Genomic DNA, 19,616 nt, shown 5'->3' on the forward strand with positions numbered 1-19,616 from the left:
TCAATGGTTCACAAAGCATCCCATTTATCTCCTTACGTTTTCCAAAAATGCACCATCATGTGAAAAGGGAACCGAATAGATTATAATTCTTCCTCTACTAATTATGAATGTTCTTTGAACACTGCATTATTATTACAGGAAGTGACTCTTGCCTCCAGCCTGGGATCAAACAAGATGGACTCTGTAAAGGAAGGCAGGATTCCTCAGTGCTGGGAGATTGATATTCCTCCTTTCCACATTCAGACACACATATATTTATATCTAAAAAAATACTGTGTTATAAACCATCTTCAAAGTGTACAAAATGACCATGGAAACCAAGCTTTAATCATGTAAACAAATCTGGACACAACTTCTTCATTTTCCCTTTTATAGCATGGGGTGGGGGGGGGGGGGAGTGAAAAATCTTGCTCAGAGGCATGACAAGTCCTCTTGACAAGAACCACAGCATCACCAACACAAATAAAACATAGGCTATATTCGCAGAGAGCTCCTAATGCTTTTCATTTTTTTAAAAATCCCCTCTTTTTCATCTCCCTCAGAGTTCACGAATGTTTTGAGTTCAATAAATAGTACAAAAATAATCCTTTATTTAAAAATATTGAGAGCCACTGTCCCCAGGTCCCGTACAGGAAATTTGTAAGAGCAAGGAAGTTTTTTTTGTGTGTGTGCATGTGTAAAAAAATCCAAACCAAATCACTCTGCAAAATGGAAACCTCATGGCAAGGACTATTTCTGGATACTCCATCTTCTTTGTCTCTTGCTGCAAGCAAAGGTTTCTGTTCTTCCAGTTAAGGGAAGCAGTCGTCTCTGTCTCTCTGGCTGAGCAAAACATTTCCTTGGCTCCAGTTAACAACGGTTCAAAAGGCTTTGTTTACTGTATAAACCTTTCTTCCTGTGTTTAGAGGCTGAGTATTCCTGGTATTCCATTTTATTGAATGTTATGGCAGGTTTATTCATCACACAGATTACTTACTCTTCCTCTTCGGAGCCAACCGTGCCTTTTAGGCACGTCTAGCTTCCATGTGAAATAGGATTCATGAAGTTACTCTCAACTATGTCTGGTCAAGATAGAAGAACACTTGGTGTAAGTCCGCCCTTGGTTGCCTGGAACAGTGTTTCCTGGCTGCTTTCACCCCTCCTCTCCCAAGGTCAGAGGGCATTAGCACTCAGCATCTACAGTATGTACTGTGACAGCAGCCTGTAAGTGGTGACTGTGATGAAGTGCTGGATGATGCAACCTGTAGTGGTGGAACTTGTGGCTCAAGAGAGCAGCAGTTTGGGGAGGGGTGTCCAAGTCTAAATCTTCGTCATGATTCCCCACATCAACACCAGCAGATAAAGGGTCGTTGTTGCAGGGAGGGTTTTCACTGTCTTCCTGGGGACTCATAGTACTGTAACCTGGAAAGTAAAGAATGCAATGGTAAGAAATAGGATCCTGCAGCAAAAAGCTCAGAACCACATAATGTTCAGTATAAAGAATGAGCGCTCATGTCAGTAAGACAAATGCATCCAACAAAATGTACTATATGGCAACCGAGTATGACCCAGTATCCATGGAATCAGTATCCATGGTTTCATTCATCTATGACTGACAAAATATGTCTGCTCTAGGCATTTTCTGGGTCCTTCGGTACCATGCAATTGTGTTCTTGGAGTCCTTAATTGGAGTCCTTAATGTCAAGGCCCCCGGTGGCACAGTGGCTTAAACTGCTGAGCTGCTGAACTTGCTAACCAAAAGATCACAGGTTCAAATCTGGGGAGCGGTGTGAGTTCCTGATGTTAGGCCCAGCTTCTGCCAACCTAGCAGTTCAAAAACATGCAAATGTGAGTAGATCAATAGGTACCGCTCTGATGCGAAGGTAACGGCACTCCATGCAGTCATGCTGGGCACATGACCTTGGAGATGTCTATGGACAACACCAGCTCTTTGGCTTAGAAATGGAGATGAGCACCAACCCCCAGAGGCAGACACGAAATACTTGTAGAAGAGCAAACCACAGACCACTTAGTACAATGCAGTCTGAGCCCTGCCACATGCACAATGGAGGACCTTCTTACACTGACACCAGAGGCACTCTAAGTGGCCAGCTTCTGGTCAAAGGAAACTTAACATGATGCAAAGTTTTTAACTTTCTTTGTGGTTTTTCTATACATTATAACTGTATTCTCAATTCACTTCTGACATGATAAATCAATCAATCTAGAAGTAGCTTGACCATCTTAAAAAGTTAACATTCTAGCTCCACACATAAAACTTCATACATTATGGTCATATTTAGAATGCAACATGGAAACATCGTTGTGTATTGAGGCTATTTTGATTTCTTTTCTCGAAGGAGGTCAATAGACTATAAATGGAAGTTACTGAAGAATTGGCATATTTCATGCATATTAATATCAATGGAGAATAGCTTTTGAAGTGCGTAATAATTCAAACAACTGAAATTAAATCCTCTCTACAGGGTATAATATTTATCTTGGACTACTTTCCCAAGAAAAGGTTCAGTTACAATACCTGTAAGTTGGAAGAAGCTGTATTACATTTAAACTTTTATCTATGTTAAAATAAAATTAGATAATATTTATTTTGAAATGGTACGTAAGATGCTACAAGACATCTTGGCATTTTTTATTCTTGTAATAGCCAGTAGAAGTTCTCTTTAATCTTCCAGCAGTTTCCTCTTTTGATGAAGACAGGAGCTTCCAGTTCTCTAAGACATTATAAACTATATCAGAGTGGATCGAGAAATACTGTGTAGGACTACAAAATGGCAATGTTCAAGAATTACTGACTTGCAATAAGCAAAGACTTGTGACTGAAAGGGGGAGAAAAGTCAGCTGTCCCTAATGCATCAATAGCAAAAATCTCTGCTAACTTGGCTACTCTTCTGTCATTTGGGAGAAATAAAGAAGCAAAATGGGAACAAAATCCCAAGCATTACAGGGCAAGTATGATGGATTGAATCTTTCCTTGAAAAGATCCAGGACTTCTTGGACATAGACAATCTGTAATTGAGATAATGAGAAAACAAAATCAAAATTAATAACTGTGGGATCTCATTTGTGCTTTCTGCTGAAGCTTTGGGTATGTCATCTGTCTTTCAGTTAATGACAACACTGACTGGAGACAGCACCATTAAAATCCAAAGTTTTGGGATAATTTTAGCTAATTTGTTGCTACAAAGAATGCATTTAGGGAATGTCTTAATGATGATGACATCCTGAAAGTTGAGACACCATAAAGTAAGTAAAGGTAAAGGTTTCCCCTAAGTCCAACTCTGAGTGGAGGTGCTCATCTCCATTGCTAAGTCAAAGAGCTGGCATTGTCCGGAGACACCTCCAAGGTCATGTGGTCAGCATGACTGTATGGAGCACCGTTACCTTCTCGCAGAAGCAGTACCTATTGATCTACTCACATTTCCATGTTTTCGAATTGCTTAGTTGACTGAAGCTGGGCCTAATATCAGCAGCTCACCCCTCTCCCAGATTAGAATCGCCAACCTTTCAGTCTGCAAGTTCAGCAGCTCAGCAGTTTAACCCATTGCACCACCAGGGGGCCCGACCATAAAGTATATGGGAGTAAATGTAAGGCAATATATATTGCTTTTCAACATAAATACGGCTTCTAATGAATTCCTATTAGAAAAAATGAATGCAACATGTACTAATTCATTATAAATCTATAGAATTTGTACTTGAAAAATTTACTGAACGTATGAAATTGATATATTTCTGCACAGCAGCTTCCTAACATTCAACATATCCCATCTACCTGTGAAAGCTTTATAACTACACCAAACTGTGAGGAACACTATGATGCACTGAGCATTTGTGGGATGCTGCCCTATCACTATTTTATGACAGCTCTACTTCTGAAGCCACAGTGTTGCTATTCAGGCTATTTTAAAAAATTCCCATTCTATATAGAGTAATCCTGTGCATGTTTCTTCAAAAACAGTAAATATTTTCTGTCTCCTTTGTACTGTTACCTCCTTCCTCATTTATTACATACAAAATCATTGTATATGTTTTGTAATACCAATTTTATATGTTTTATGATACACTTTTTTGTATTTGTATGCTATTTCATGCATAGTCATGGCTTTGTTTACTGTAATACAGTATATCACTCTTTTTAGTTGTTGCCAATGGGTTTATCCTTCATTCAGTCATGTTGTCTTCCACATATTTAGGGAATATGTGTGTGTGTGTGTGTGTATGTGTGTGGTTCACGTATACCCCAGTTAACAAAACCTCTGATGGTGAAGCTCCCTTTTACAAAGTGTTTTTAGCTCCATCCTGTCTATTTCCCTTTCTCCTCTTTCTTTGTGTAGCTGGAAGTTTTTTGTTTTAGTAGCATTGGCATTTGGGCAATGGAGGACTGAAGAAACACAGGTGTTGAATGTTGGTTGTAGCACTGTGTCTACAGTAAACATTGCAATACAGTTTTCGCTGAGAAAGAACGGGATTCCACACTAGCTGACGCTAATGTAGTTGCTTATAACAGGCAAGGTAAAACAGCACTTGCCTCAAATTCTGTAATGACCATTCCTGAATATCAAAACAGAAAATGCAGAATAGATAAGCCAGCTTAATCAACTACTAGCATGTTGGAAAAAAACCAAACACCTAGATGTTTGTGCATCAAAATGGAAAAAAGTCTTTACTGATCTCTAGAAGACTCAAATTATTTTTGTTTATTCATGCAAAACTTACCTGACCTTGTTTTGAATAAGAAATCTGTTGCTATATACTGAACTGCTTTTATTATTATTTTTTTGTGCTGTAGGAATCTAACTATATTCTGGCACCACATTTTCTGTTAAAGAAGCAGGACCCAGAGCCAGTGTAGCTGTTTGTTTGGTGGATTACAACTCTGGAGAGCAGGGTTCAAATTCCCACTCAGCCATAGAAGCCCACAGACCGTCTAGCTTCAAAAGAAGACAAAGGCAAAGCCCCTCTGAGCAAATCTTGCTGAGAAAACCCCATAACATCAGTCCAAGAACACATTTACTTTCTTAACTGAGGACTAGCTAAACTTTAACTTAATCTTTAAGGAAGAAAAATGGACCCTTCCATTATATAAAAAGTTCAGCACAATGAAACACATTCATATAACATGGTCTTCCCAAATGCACATACATAGTTTGTGTGTCAGGAAACATGTGGGGAATTACCACTATACTTTTTCTACATTGCAGTTAGGAATTCTATGGAATGTCCTTGGGACTGCATTGTTCAACAGCCCTAAGTCAACATATCCAGGGATGAGAAAAGCTGAGAGCTACAGTCAAACAACTTTTGGAGAGCTACACAGTATACTTTTCTAGTCAGAAAAAGTATAGTATAGGTTTGCATTAAAAATATTGTTCTAATGAACAAAATTAAACAGATCAATGATTGTGTACCTAAGGAGTTCTTAAGCTATGTGCTTTTACTGTGTGGTCCTGGTATCTTCAAATTCAGCAAATGACCACTAATAGTATTGCATTGGATAATTTCCTCAATGGAAAGGTTTGCTACATCCAATTGTTAGTCCCATCCAGAGTGGCCTCAATCAAACAAGATCTATGTCCAACCTATCAAGAGTCATCACTGGATTTCCAACCCAAGAGAGCCGAGAAGATGTACCAATCCAGAAAGATAGTATTATTGCAAGTGCTATGATGCTTCTTCTACAGAACAATACACTCTTGAAGAGGGAGGAAAATTGACATTTGCTTAATGGTAGGTACATTACAAAAATGGCAGTGAGCAGATAAAACAGTTTAATCCTCACACTGTGTTACTTCTGCATTTAATTGGAGGAAACTTTTCCTTTTCTAGATTAGACTTTCTGCCTGAAGTACACATTTTTCAGAAATGTTAGGAATATTGAAATAACCAAGCCTTGCCATGTGCATTCTGTAGCCTTAGAGCTATATGAGAAGGCTGGACCACGTGAGCACTCGCATGTCTCAGACATTTCTCAGTGCCATGTACTGGGTGGAGATGATGCCACCTAGAAACATTCTAGTCTCCCAAGAAATCAGATACAAAAACAGTCCTCTCCCTGTCCCCGCATTTAGCAACGTAACATATCTGTATTTATAGTTAAAGTGATATGAAGATACAGCTGGCAACCCTGACAGAAACTCTCACTAAACTACATTAATCCTTTTAGTGGGCTCATCAACTTGATAGAAGTTTGAAGACTTAGAAGCAGCTGCTAACTCTTATAGCTATTTTGCATAGGTCAATTATGTGGCAAAAATCACAGTTCAATGACAATGGAAGGCACAGCCATCATGGTGTTTTCTTGACAAGATTTATTCAGAAGGAATTTGTCTTTGCTTTCTTCCGAGGCTGAGAAAGCATGACTTGCCCAGTAGGTTTCCATGGCTGAGCAGGGATTTAAAGTCATAGCCCAACACTCCAACATGCTGGTTCCTTATATGGAATAAGCATATAGAATCATAGAATTGGAAGCCTTGAAGGCCATCCAATCCAACCCCCCCCCCCCCTGCCAAGAAGCAGGAAAATTGTATTCAAAGCAGATAGCCATCCAGCCTCTGTTTAAAAGCCTCCAAAGAAGGAGCTTCCACCACACTCCGAGGCAAAGAGTTCCACTCCTGAACAGCTCTTACAGTGAGGAAATTCTTCCTAATGTTCAGGTGGAATCTCCTTTCCTGTAGTTTCCTGGATGAATCAAGAAGGTATTCAGCATTTTAAAATCCGATTCAGGAAAGAATAACCCAACAAGAGAGGGACTTTGGTACACAATTTTTGAAATTAAAGGTATCTGGTTGATTTCAAATGACAATAAATTATAAATAAATAAATAATAGAACCAGCAAACCGCTTTTAATTGAATGCTTATAATTGTTTTAATTGTGTTAACTGTAACTGTGTGTTTGACTACCTGCTGTAAACCATCCTGAGTCCCTCTTCAGAGGTGAGAAGGACGTGATAGAAATGCCCGAAATATAATAATAATAATAATAATAATAATAATAATAATAATAATAATTTCTAGAGGATTTGAAAGATATCTGGAAAACAACTGGCTATGGGGGAAAACGGAAATGGAAACTCGGGGTGTTCTACCTCTTGGAATTGTTTGGGAGTACATAACAATCTCGGCCCTCTCCGTAATTTAGATACCGAGTAGGGTCTTAAGCTACAAGAGTCACATTAGAACATCACTGCTACAAAAATAGCATCAGTTCTGGATAATGTCCTACTGTGGAACAGAAAATGCCAAAATTGTTTTAACTATGAACAACTGGTGGCATTGGAAGTGCTTACTTTGATGACTGATTTGCATTCTTACCAAGTGTCATTTGAGAGGTTGCAAAACAAACATCAATAAGAAATTTCACCAACTTACCATGGTCGCTTTCTGTTCCTGATCGGCCCCAGTAACGGCGTCTCCGTTCCGGACTGTGTGCATGCCGTTCAATAACTGCTGCTATAAACCGAGTGTTACTGACTAGAAGAAAAAAGAGAGGGATCATACATTCAGCAGATGGATTCGCTTAAGAGAGATGATGTTATGAAATGCATGCTATAAAAGTAATACAAAGTTGCTGTGAAGTTCCAGTAATGACCAAATTTCTAAATCTCACAAAATTTTGTGAATCACACCTACATGTGTCCTAAAAAACTAGGCTTGCCACAAAAAAAAAAACCCCAGAGATATCAGAGGCAACTAAAACCTGTTGAGGCAAGCACAGGAACCTGTGGAATTATAACTGTCATTTAAGTCTGTTTCGTTTATATCTGGGTTTCACACCCTTTAAATTGGACTAGTCATTCAGAGCTAGGAGGGTGACTTTGTGTCGGACAACAAATTTGTTGTCTGTGAGGGCAGAGAACTCAGCAAGTTAGAATCAAAGGCAGTTCATGAATCATTATTTAACAACTGTTTGAACTTGGGTTACAATTGTACTCTCCAGATCATGTCTGGTCTTTGGAAGAATTCACGGAGGCAGGAAGTGGTGGCGCAATACAATGAACGGAAAGTTGGCCATGGCTTCAAATCAGTGCTCGGCCACAAACATTGTGGGTGGCCACAGGCAAGTCAGAATTTTCCTGCTGCTGTTTCCGGACTGTACGCAGGCAAACATGCAGCTGTCCTCATTGGGGTTGAGGTCCAGATGAATGACACCAAATCTATAGAGCAATTTGCCCTCTTCCAATGGTTACAGAAATGACAAAATGCTATGTATACTTGATAGGAAAGGCAGTGGGGAGAAATAGCACATGGAGCTTTCCCCCATATTCTTCCCCACCTCCAACTGCAAGGTGACTGCTAGATACTTACTGATTCCTCTGTCTTCATGACTGTCATCATCCCTCTCATCCCTATCATTCTCCAGGTTGGACATGCGGACTGACATTTCTACACACCATTACAAACAGAAAAATGCAACTGTTAAAGAGAAAAATGTTGCATTAGCCTGTAAGAGTGCAATGCTTTGACAATGGATGTGGGCGTATCCTTTGTGAGATACAAAATATCTGAGACCCAGAAATCTTATAGCAAGTGGCTTGCACCATTGCAAATAAGGGTGTGAGCTTGCTAGTTTGTGGTCCTCCTTCATTGAGTCAACACTATAAACCCAATGTTTAGCCATAAAACAGAAGTGACTCATTTTTGTCCTAACGCCTTGTACATATCTACCAAATTAGAACTTGTAAAAGTCCACTTTTTCAGCTTGCTTAGAAACAATAAGTATTTTATCACATTCAGAGGATCACTTGTGTTTGCATTGAGAACCACCTAGTCTGGCTTTGGAAGAGGCCTTTGGGAAAGTTTGGAGACTTCTGGCATGCCCTAATTTTTTTTCCTGAGGACATGGCTGTTCTACGTATGCCTTGTCTTAACTCCTATGCTTGCTTGCCTAGCGTTACAACAGTAGCACTCAACAGATGTTACAATGTGGTACAAATAATGCAACAGTAGAGTAAAGTAATCAATAACTGCCCTGAGTCCCTCTGGGGAGAGAGGGTGGGCTATAAATAAAGATGATGATGATGATTGTTGTTGTTGTTGTTGTTGTTGTTGTTATTATTATTATTATTATTATTATTATTATTATTATTATTACATGGTCTCTTTCTGTAAAGGCACAAAACACACTCTTGCTCAAAGGCAATCAATATATATAAAGTGTCCTAAACAGAAATGGAATATTCTCGAATTTAAGAGGATCCTAGATGTTTTCAATTTTTTAAACACAAGATCCCAGGTGTCTTAAAAAATAAGTTATTTAATAAAAACAGCAAAGGTTTAAATTCTGGATCCAGCAGAGGGCAGTGCTATCCACTCTAAGTAATAGCAGATAAGAGAGTGATATGAATATTGGCAAATATTCTACAGGATATGATTAAAAATACAGAACACCTGGTCAGAAAGGGGGTTAGAGCTGCCCAAATGTGGAGATGGAGAGACAGCTTTAATGACTGCCCATACAATCATTCTCATCGAATCATTTTGTGTTAAAAGCTCACCTTGTGCTGCCAGTGGGGACATGTGCTGATGACTTCTGCGGTGGATCTGATGACGGTAGGCATACACAGCCAGCACTAGCACCATGATGCATCCCATAATACCTCCTGCTACAGGACCAACTGGAGCACTTTTTATCATGTTCAAAGCTATCACCTCGTCTCCTTAATTTCAGGGTGAGAAAAATAAGAAAGCTTATATAAATCCACCACACAATGCTCAGAGCACCTTTTATATCCTCAAAACTAAACAAAAAGCTACAAATATCTCCAACACCATCTTCTATGTACAAAGGAAGTCTGATGCGAATGAACACAAAATTCCTATTCAAGATGGCACATCAACAATGGCATTTCATCTTATAACAATTGATATGTTAAATGCTATATATCATGCAATCTCAGCCCAATGTATTTTGTGAGCACTATGCCCTGGGAAATTCCAAGAGGTGTTGCCAAACAATATTTTGTGACAGAAGGTTCTGGTCACAATCCTGAGCCCCTTCCACCAGCTGAATAAAATCCCACATTATCTGCTTTGAATTAGAATATATGGCAGCGTGGACTCCGATATCCCAGTTCAAAGTAGATCTTGTGGGATTTTCTGCCTTCATATTCTGGGTTATATAGCTATGTGGAAGGGCTCTTAGACTACATCTTGAAAAAAATTGCAACCTCAGGTGTTTGGTAGGGTTGCCTCTGCAATGGCCAGGCACCACTTCATGCCAAATCTGAGTCCATCAAATGCGCATGCACAACAGCAAAGTCTACATTCTTACCGATGGCTCCCATGTCATCCACATAAGGGCTCTTGGCACCTACAATGCCACCAAAACATTCTTTCTGAGGGGCACAGTAAGGTTTATCTAGATGGGTCTTTCCATCACTGTCCACCACACACCACTCACAGTCTAACACACCAAAACAATCCCTGCAAAATAAAGAGATGACATTAAAAATTAATACTGTTAGGATATTGCTTCAAGTATCCTAAAAACCACCAGTGATATAAACCTTCTATTTGCCCAAGTGAAGTGTGTATCTTCCTTATAACAGGACAACATGTTGTTGTAAAATATGAAAGGATTTCTAGTTTTGGTGGAGGGGGCTTTTGGTCTGCACAGCAATATGATAATGATCTATCATATTCTCCCAAGCAACATAATAAGCTGAAGGTAAAGGTAAAGGTTTCCCCTGACATTACATCTAGTCGTGTCCGACTCTGGGAGGTGCCTCTCATCTCCATTTCTAAGCTGAAGAGCCGGCATTGTCTGTAGATGCCTCCAAGGTCATGTGGTCAGCATGACTGCATGGAGTGCCATTACCTTCACGCTGAAGCGGTACCTATTGATCTACTCACACTTGCATTTTTTTTAACTGGTAGGTTGGCAGAAGGTGGGGCTAACAGCAGAAGCTCATCCCGGTCCCCAGATTCAAACTGCTAACCTTTCAGTCAGCAAGTTCAGCAGCTAAGTGGTTTAATCTGCTGTGCCACCGGGGCCCCTTAATATGTAGAAGCTAAGCAAAATATAGAAATTAGTTCTACCATATTTACCAGTATTGTTAAAGACATCAAAGTAGTTCTGTTTTTTCCCCTTCAAAACACCAATATTAAATCTAAGCATCTCCCTGAGCTTCAGATAGAAATTTCAGACCCCCACCCCCTCCAAAAAAAACATCGTAACAAGAGAATATGGAGAATCACCTCCCAGGAAGTGACTACTTTTGAAAGTAAAGTAGGAATCCTCCCTTTAAAAACTAGAAGTACATTTCTGATTTTGGTGGGACAGGTTGATAAATCTTTGGTCTGCCTAGGATGTGGAAATTTGGTTTCCACACCTGTTTATGATGCAGCTTTTCTTTTTCTTTTTAACTTTGTTTCAGTTGTGATTTATTTTTGTGGTTCATGTAAGGTAAAGGTAAAGGTTTTCCCCTGACATTAAGTACAGTTGTGTCTGACTCTGGGGGTTGCTGCTACCTCCAAGGTCATGTGGCCAGCATGACTGAATGGAGCGCTGTTACCTTCTTGCCAGAGCAGTAACTATTAATCTACTTATATTTGCATGTTTTCAAATTGCTAGGTTGGCAGAAGCTGGAGCTAACAGCGGGAGCTCACGCTGCTCCCCAGATTTGAACTTGTCACCTTTCAGTCAGCAAGTTCAGCAGCTCAGCAGTTTAACCCGCTGTGCCACCGGGGTTCATGTAGTAAAGGGAAATTGTGCTTTCCTGTTGAACAACTTTTTAAAGGAAAAATAATGCAACTTACCCACTCTCCATCCTTTGATTACACCGTGTATTAATACATTGAGGAAGTGCATCTTGTAAATTGGTATCAACAGCTGTAAAAGTCATAGGTTCCTGATGGACTTCACAACTGGGATTTCTGTGTATTAATAGGAGCACAGTGAAAATTAAGTGAACAAAAACTTAAAAAAAGAAGACTAAAAAAAAGAAAAGAAAATTACCAAAATACAATAACGCGATCAATTACCTAGAAGCACATTGCACATTGGACCCGCATGAAGAAATAAATCCAAGGAGAACTCTTGGGAATGTTTGTTATAGGACCATTTCTACAATGCTAACAACATTGCTTACCTGCTTTCTGCATTTGTAAGATTTCCAGTACATTCGTTGACCTCCAGAGGGCACTCACACGGACATTCACATTCATTCTGCTCCATTCTTCAGGAAGGAAGGAAAGAACAAAAGTTGGCACTACTTATCAAGTATCACACAATCTCTTCCCAATAGCTCTCACATGTTGGGTTATGAAACGGTTTGAAGATAGGAGGACAAGAGGTCTCTCTCCTCACTGCAAAGCTGAGAAAGTACAATTTAACTAAAAAATTCACCAGGCATAGATGCTACAAGATATCTATGTTTTCCTGGGCAATTAAATTGCACTGAATTTATTGTCAATGTAACTGCTGTAAGAAGCTAAGACCTAAACCCATTTATACTGGATTGTTTCAACGCAGACTAAAATTCATATAGTGATCAACAAGGGGCCAGTGGAAAGTCCATGATAAAGACGTGAGTACAACTGCCTTTTTCCACTGTTGACTCTGGTCCTATATTACCACTTTGCCATTAGAACAAGGAGCTATGAATAGTCCTTCCCTCAATAATTGCCTCTAGTTCCCTTATAAAGCTGTGTCTATCATAGTGTCTTATGGTAATATATTCAGTCGCTTAAGGATGTAGTGTGTGAAGAACTTTCGTATGTCTGTCTTAAACCTCCAACTCTTCACCTTCTGTGGATGCCCCTGGTGGCGCAATGGGTTAGCCCCTTGTGTCAGCAGGACTGCTGACCAAAAGGTTGGTGGTTCTAATCCAGGGAGCGGGTTAGCTCCCATCTGTCAGCTTCGGCTTCTCATGTGGGGACATGAGAGAAGCCTCCCATAGGATGGTAAAAAATGCAGGTGTCTCCTGGGCAATGTCCTTGCAGGCGGCCAATTCTCTCACACCAGAAGCAACTTGCAGTTTCTCAAGTCGCTCCTGACATGAAAAAGAAAAAAAAATCATGGATGAAACTGGGTGCTACTATTAAAATTAAAGGAGAAAAGCCCCTCTTTGTCAGGTCATTTTTTTTTTTTGCAGTCGTTAGCACGCCTCTTCCTTTTTCACCCTTTTCTTTAAACTAAAAAGACCCAAAAATAATAACCTTTCCTCACAGCAGAATTAACAAAGATCACTTTGGATGTATTCTTCTGAACCATTTCCAGAGCTGTACTACATTTTTTGTGATGTAGGAAACGCTCATCTTAGTGTGGCCATAAGATGGAAATGACTTGAAGGCACACAACTACAAACCAGAACTATGGAGAGTCTAAAGAATTCAATCATCTGAATACTCAGAAAGTGGCAGGAAATTGCAAGAAACCCTATGCTAATGTAAGCACCAAACTGTGGTATCAGTCCAGAAGCAAATATCCTTTTGTCCTATCTTGCAAAAGGACTATGCACTGTATTGTCGAAGGCTTTCATGGCCGGAATCACTGGATTGTTGTAGGTTTTTTCAGGCTATATGGCCATGGTTCAGAGGCATTCTCTCCTGATGTTTCGCCTGCATCTATGGCAAGCATCCTCAGAGGTAGTGAGGTCTGTTGGAACTAGGAAAAAGGGTTTATATATCTGTGGAATGACCAGGGTGAGACAAAGGATTCTTTTTTGCTGGAGCTAGGTGTGAATGTTTCAACTGACCACCTTAATTAGCATATAATGGCCTGACAGTGCCTAGAGCAAACTTTGCACTACGCACTGACTGAAAGACTTGGCCTCAAGTTCTTCTGGGGTCTAACTACATATATATAATCCATGCAAATGTACATTACAGTGCTAAAAGAAGCCTTTTCATACTCATTTTTGATTCCTTGTGTTTTATTCGGGTACTGGCTTTAATTTGGTTTTACAATCTGGAAGGTTTTATTTTCAGCTGTTAGTTTTATATTCTGTTTCTTCAGTCAGTGTTCTATTGTTTATTTGTTGTATATTTTTAACAGATGGTATCCCTCTGGACACTGGGCAGCTTAAAGCTGCATAAAACAAACAAGCAAATAAGCCAGGCAGCCTGAGGAAATGGCTGATGCCCCTCTCTCTACACTGGAAGGAAGATGAAAGAATGTACCAGGCATCTCAAGTGAAAATTGAAGCTGCCACGATCACCACGTACCAGAAAATGTTTTAATCTCTATCCGAATATTTACTAAGCATACAACATTTAGCTAAACTGCATTTGTTTTGGAATAAAAAGGGCTTAAAATATGCCTGTGGATTACCTAAGGACCAAACTTGGGTAATTTACGTCACCAAGTAAACAGGTTAGGTGGGTTTTCTGGGATTGATAGTTGTTTTTGTGAGCCTTCAAGTTCTTTCCAAATTATGATAAGATTAAGGTGAATCTAACATGGGAGTTTCTTGGCAAGGTTTGTTCCAACGAGATTTGCCACTTCTTCTGAGACTAACAGTGTGTTACTTGGTCAAGATCACTCCAATGGAGCCCCTGGTGGCACAATAGGTTAAACCCCTCAATAATTGTCTCTAATTCCTCTTTAAAGCTGTGTCTGTCACAATGTCTTATGGCAATATATTCAGTCATTTAAGGATGTAGTGTATGAAGAACTTTCGTATGTCTGTCTTAAACCTCCAACTCTTCACCTTCAGTGGATGCCCCTGGTGGCGCAATGGGTTAAACCCTTGTGCCAGCAGGACTGCTGACCAAAAGGTTGGCGGTTCGAATCCGGGAACACAGTGAGCTGCCATCTGTCAGCTCGAGCTTCTTATGTGGGGACATGAGAAAAGCCACCCACAAGGATGCTAAAACTACTGGCCGTCCCCTGGGCAACGTCCTTGCAGACGGCTAATTCTCTCACACCAGAAGTGACTTGCAGTTTCTCAAGTCGCACCTGGCACACAAAAAAACCCCCAATGGGCTGCTATGGCTAAGCAAATATTTGAATCTTGGTCACTCGAGTTGTCCAAAATTCAAACCACTATGCCATACAGTCTGGTGTTATATACTTGCTTCCAAATGAGCTAGTACTAATTGTGAACATCATCCAATGTTGTGTTATTATAACAGGCACTGATGCAGATGCTGTGACACTAGTGCCGAGTAAAATGCATTCATTTTAAGTAAGTACAATGTGACCATCAAAATTCATTTGAAATTCCTCCTACCTGTGACAGTTTAGACAGAGCCGATCTACCATACTACAGGCGCAGAAGGCAAGCGAGTCACAAGTTTCATTTACTATTCCAACAAAGGCATTGGTCTCAGGTATTCTTGTCAGCTTGTATTTAGAGCAGTGGCTGCCATGCACAAGATTTGTCAGATCACCCTAGGAGAAAGCAAAGCGTGTCAGACGTGTGGCAGGGAACATGTCTCCTGGTGAGGTGAAGCATTCCTGTCATCAGAGATAAATCTCCTAAAATATAATTTAAAACAAGCAAGCAAACAAGTCTTTACAGTGCAAAGTGAGATGACACTGTTCCATTACAGGAACTGTGTGGCTCTCATTAGCCAGGAGAAGAAAAGTGCCCCCAATGTATAGACTAATCAGACTCAAAAGCAAACAAACCACATGGAATGAAGTGATCAGGATGAAACTCCATAAAGTGAGTGTCAAATATGTAGTATAATAAGGATGACTAGGAATGGAAACACACCCAGTAGCTGTTTGCTTAGAAAAGCTCATCAATTATGCCACAATGGTTTTTTTTAATTTGCTAATGGCCAAAACTGCAAGGTACCCATTGCCCATTCTCTGACTAGAAAGTCTCAGATTCAAAGAATAATGCTACATTGTAATTCTATGGACTGGTTCTTTCTCCACTCTACAAGCTGTAAGGAAGCACAAGGTGCACTAACACCAGAGATTTGCTAGTTATTATGAATTCCGACCTTGCCAGTGCCTGATTTAAACACTACATTCAAATATCAAAAAAATTTATGGGCATGCAGTGTGACCAGAGTGGTATATGCCATCTCAAAAACTAGAGCCATTTTTTGAATCAGAAGGCTCAAGCACGTTTGGTGGGAATGAGAGAGGGGGTCTTCTCTGTGATTGCCCCAGCCTCTGGAACTCCCTTCCGAAAGAGATCAAAGCAGTCTCCCCTTTAGCCTCATTGAAAAAACCCCCAACTAAAACAGGGCATAGAAATAACTAATCACCCTGGCTGCTGACAGTAATAAACTTGTAATTTTTATCCTCTGCCTGTTTGTTTTTGTTGTTTTTCAAGGGTTATTATAGAATTGTAAATTTTATCTGCTATCATCTGTTTTAATGATTCTTACTTTTGGTATAAATGTGTATTTGTTTTGAGATTTGGGTGGGATGGGTATTTACTTATGTTTGTTGTACGGCTTTGAAGATATGCTGATTTTGTTGTTCACCACTCTGAGTCCCTTCAGGGAGATAGGATGGTATATAAATGAAGTTTTATTGTTATTATTAACTGTACTCACAAATAGCCAACATATATTTTGAGACACCAAAATATATGTTGGCTAGTGTTAGGCATTACCTATCCAACAGTAGGAGCATGAGAACTGCAGGAGACCAAATGCCTACTGATTCCATTATCTTGTATCCCACAGGATCAACTGAATGCTTCATGGGAAGCCAACTGAGAACATGAATATAACTTTTGCCTGCTGCTCTTCCTCATCAACTGATCAGCAAAGCCTGCTGCTTACAATCTTGAAGGCTTCACACATCCATCAAGACTAATAGTGATAGCTTTTTCCTGCATGAATTTACCCAGTTTCCTTCTAATGCCTTCTAAATTGATGGGCATTACCACATGCTACAAGAGAAGATTCCACTGTCTGAATATGTGTGATGAAAAAGTCCTTTTTCTGTCCTGAATCTTCTGTGAATCAACTTCACTGGATAAGTCTGGGCCCTAGAATTGGGGCAGAAGTTTTAAGAATACTGTCTCTTCCCATTTCATGTACAATTTTCTAAATCTCTTCCATCTCTTCACTTGCTCGTTTTTCTTTCTGAATATAAGCAAATTCTAGGTGGCTTCATATTCCCTTGAAGGACAGTTGAACTGTCTTATAATAATTTTGGTGCTTCCTTCTGCACTTTTTCCAGATTTTTTATAACCTTTTTTAAGATGCTTTGACCAAAGCTGTACAGAGCTTGCCATGTGTGGTTACATCATAGATATATGCTAACAAATGAGACATTTTATGTTTATACTACTTGCAGATACCATCATGCGATACCCCCTACCCACCCCATAACATGTTCACCGTATTTGGGCAGTAACATTTGGAAGGGAGTAGTGTGTAAATTGACACTACTATTTTTCTCCTCTCCTATAATCGTGTGCTGGTACCCTGGTAAGGCTTTCCACTGCACTAGCACTAAATAGAAATTTTGTTTAGCAAAAGTCCTATATCAGCCTTCTGAGCAGTCAATTGGTCTTCCCAAAACTTGTAATTCTATATACTAGAATGCTACCTTTGTATACAGTGGTAAGTACTTCAAAAAATATTCTTCAGCAACCCAGTCAGCCTAACAAAAAGTCAATCCTAAGCCAGAAAACTAAATTTAAAAACTCAAGAAGTCATACCGTCAGGCTGGTATTAAATTTGTAAAACCTCTGGACTGTTCTGTCACTGAAACTATTACAAAGGTTTTTCTTCACAAAGTTTGGGTGGTTCAAGATATCATTTGCCACCAGAGGTTCCTGCAGGTAAAAGGTAAGAGGTTTTACATAGAATAGAAATAGAATTCCACAAAACATTACAAACAAGTTTTTTAAATTAACAGCTGTGTGTATGTATAAAAATCACCATAACTTAGACAAACCTTGTGTGTAATATGTTGCTGTTCTACTGGAGCATGCCCTTTGGGATCAATAAGAGTTGGGTGTGCCACTAGGTATCCTCTGTCTTCCATAATAAAACATCTGGCAAAATGAAAAGAATAAAAATATAATCAAGGTCACAATGCCTATACATCAAAACTTACAATGTAATATTGAATGTAATATTGTAGCAGAACCTGTGAAATTACAAAATTTGGAGATAGCCAGAAAATCATCTTGCACATAACTTGTTTGTTTGTTTGTTTGATTGATTAGGCAGATAGTCCAGTCTTGCATGGGTGAAAAGATGGAAAAAGTATAGTGAAATATTTGTGGAAAATTATTGGTAAAATAGCAGAAGCACTAAGACATTCAATAAGATTCCAAATATAGATTGGAATTTATATTTGTGTCCTGCATAGCCTTTTGCCCATCCCATAACCAGTTTGAGCAAACGTGTTCAAATGAACTTAACTGGTTTAATACAGTGGTTCCCAATCTGTGGTTTGTGGCCTACCAGCACCCCAAATAACCAAATCGAATCTAAAGTTGACCAAATACTGATTTGTAACCCTTTTGATACTAATGTTGGAAAGTGGTCCCTGGTCAAAGTGGTTCCTGGTCAGAAAAAGGTTGGGAACCACTGCCTTAATATATGCAGTCATGAAGTCTTGTTTCTGATGTGGAATTTAGTTCAATTTGGTGCACCATTATCACTGTCATGTGCAGTCTGCACACAATTCTCCTTTTAAAACAACTCTCATAAGATTGGGGGTCTTTTCTAAGGTTGAAGGTGACACACTCAAATAAAACTCACTGCTAGTTATTATAACACACCTCTTCCCGTCCAGCATACTAGATTAATTATTATTAAATTGATATTGAAGTCTAAATGAAATGTGTTTAAAATACATTTATGATGACTCTATATAAGCCTAATAGTAATTAGTCCAAAATGCAAGGAGTGGTCATCATTTGAAAATGGCTGAGATACACTTACAATGACAGAAATCCTTTACTGACAGGCACAGCTCTACTTCCTGTCCTTATCCCAAAATGTTCAACCTACTTTGTTGTCTGGAGATTTTCCTCAGTCATATATTGTCTGGGAGATGATGGGAGGAAACAGTGTTTGGTTGTGCTCCTGTAGTCAGATGTACAAAGGAGCATCCTCCCAGATTAGTGTGGGATTATGTGGAGATCCAGCAGAATGCTGTTTTCTTTGTGTATCCAACTACATGAATGCACCTAGCCAATGTTTGCCTTCCTTTGCATTCATTATTTGTCAACTATGATATTGACTATCCCAGCTAATATAATCACAATCGACTATAGAGCATTAAGCAGTTTGCTATTTAATTTCAGTAGCAAAATGTTCATATTGGTTAAAAATATATATTAGGAGCACTAGGGTCGATGGGGATTGCTTTTACGCTGTTCCAATATTATTGTTGCTGCTGTCATCGTTATTGCTAGTTCACTGATAGCCTGTTTCTTCCACAAACACTGGGACTCCAGGTGGCTACAAAAATTAAAAGATTAAGGAACCCGTATATAAATATTGACAAACCAAAACGTGTCCACAAAAGGATGACCAAAACGATCAAAGGTTTTGAAAGGTTTTGAGGAACAGCTTAGGTAGCTGGGTATGTTTAGCTTGGAGGGGAAAAAAAGGCTGAGAGATGACATGATGGTCATGTTTAAATATTTGAAAGGAGGTCCCATTGAGGACAGGGCAAGCCTGTTTTTTTGCTGGTCTGGAGACTAGGACATGGAGCAATGGATTCAAATTGCAG

General features: G+C 39.4%; 1 protein-coding gene across 2 annotated transcripts in view; it reads right to left on the reverse strand.

Moving 5' to 3' along the window:
• Window positions 1-568: 568 nt before the first annotated feature.
• CACHD1 (cache domain containing 1) overlaps window positions 569-19,616 on the reverse strand; it is a 146,998-nt gene continuing 127,950 nt past the window's right edge. The window contains exons 18-27 of one of the 2 annotated variants that reach the window (XM_060773667.2): window positions 17,823-17,922; window positions 17,584-17,700; window positions 15,178-15,338; window positions 12,094-12,180; window positions 11,762-11,878; window positions 10,275-10,426; window positions 9,499-9,660; window positions 8,309-8,386; window positions 7,373-7,474; window positions 569-1,401 (exon numbers count right to left, since the gene is read on the reverse strand). In XM_060773667.2, coding sequence (XP_060629650.2) covers window positions 1,163-1,401; window positions 7,373-7,474; window positions 8,309-8,386; window positions 9,499-9,660; window positions 10,275-10,426; window positions 11,762-11,878; window positions 12,094-12,180; window positions 15,178-15,338; window positions 17,584-17,700; window positions 17,823-17,922 — 1,315 coding nt within the window. In that variant the 3' untranslated portion in view covers window positions 569-1,162. The remainder of the gene's footprint in view (window positions 1,402-7,372; window positions 7,475-8,308; window positions 8,387-9,498; window positions 9,661-10,274; window positions 10,427-11,761; window positions 11,879-12,093; window positions 12,181-15,177; window positions 15,339-17,583; window positions 17,701-17,822; window positions 17,923-19,616) is intronic. The other variant, XM_060773668.2, reaches the window with a different exon arrangement.

This window comes from Anolis sagrei, chromosome 4 (assembly GCF_037176765.1).
Source record: "Anolis sagrei isolate rAnoSag1 chromosome 4, rAnoSag1.mat, whole genome shotgun sequence".
Taxonomy (NCBI): Eukaryota; Metazoa; Chordata; class Lepidosauria; order Squamata; family Dactyloidae; genus Anolis; species Anolis sagrei.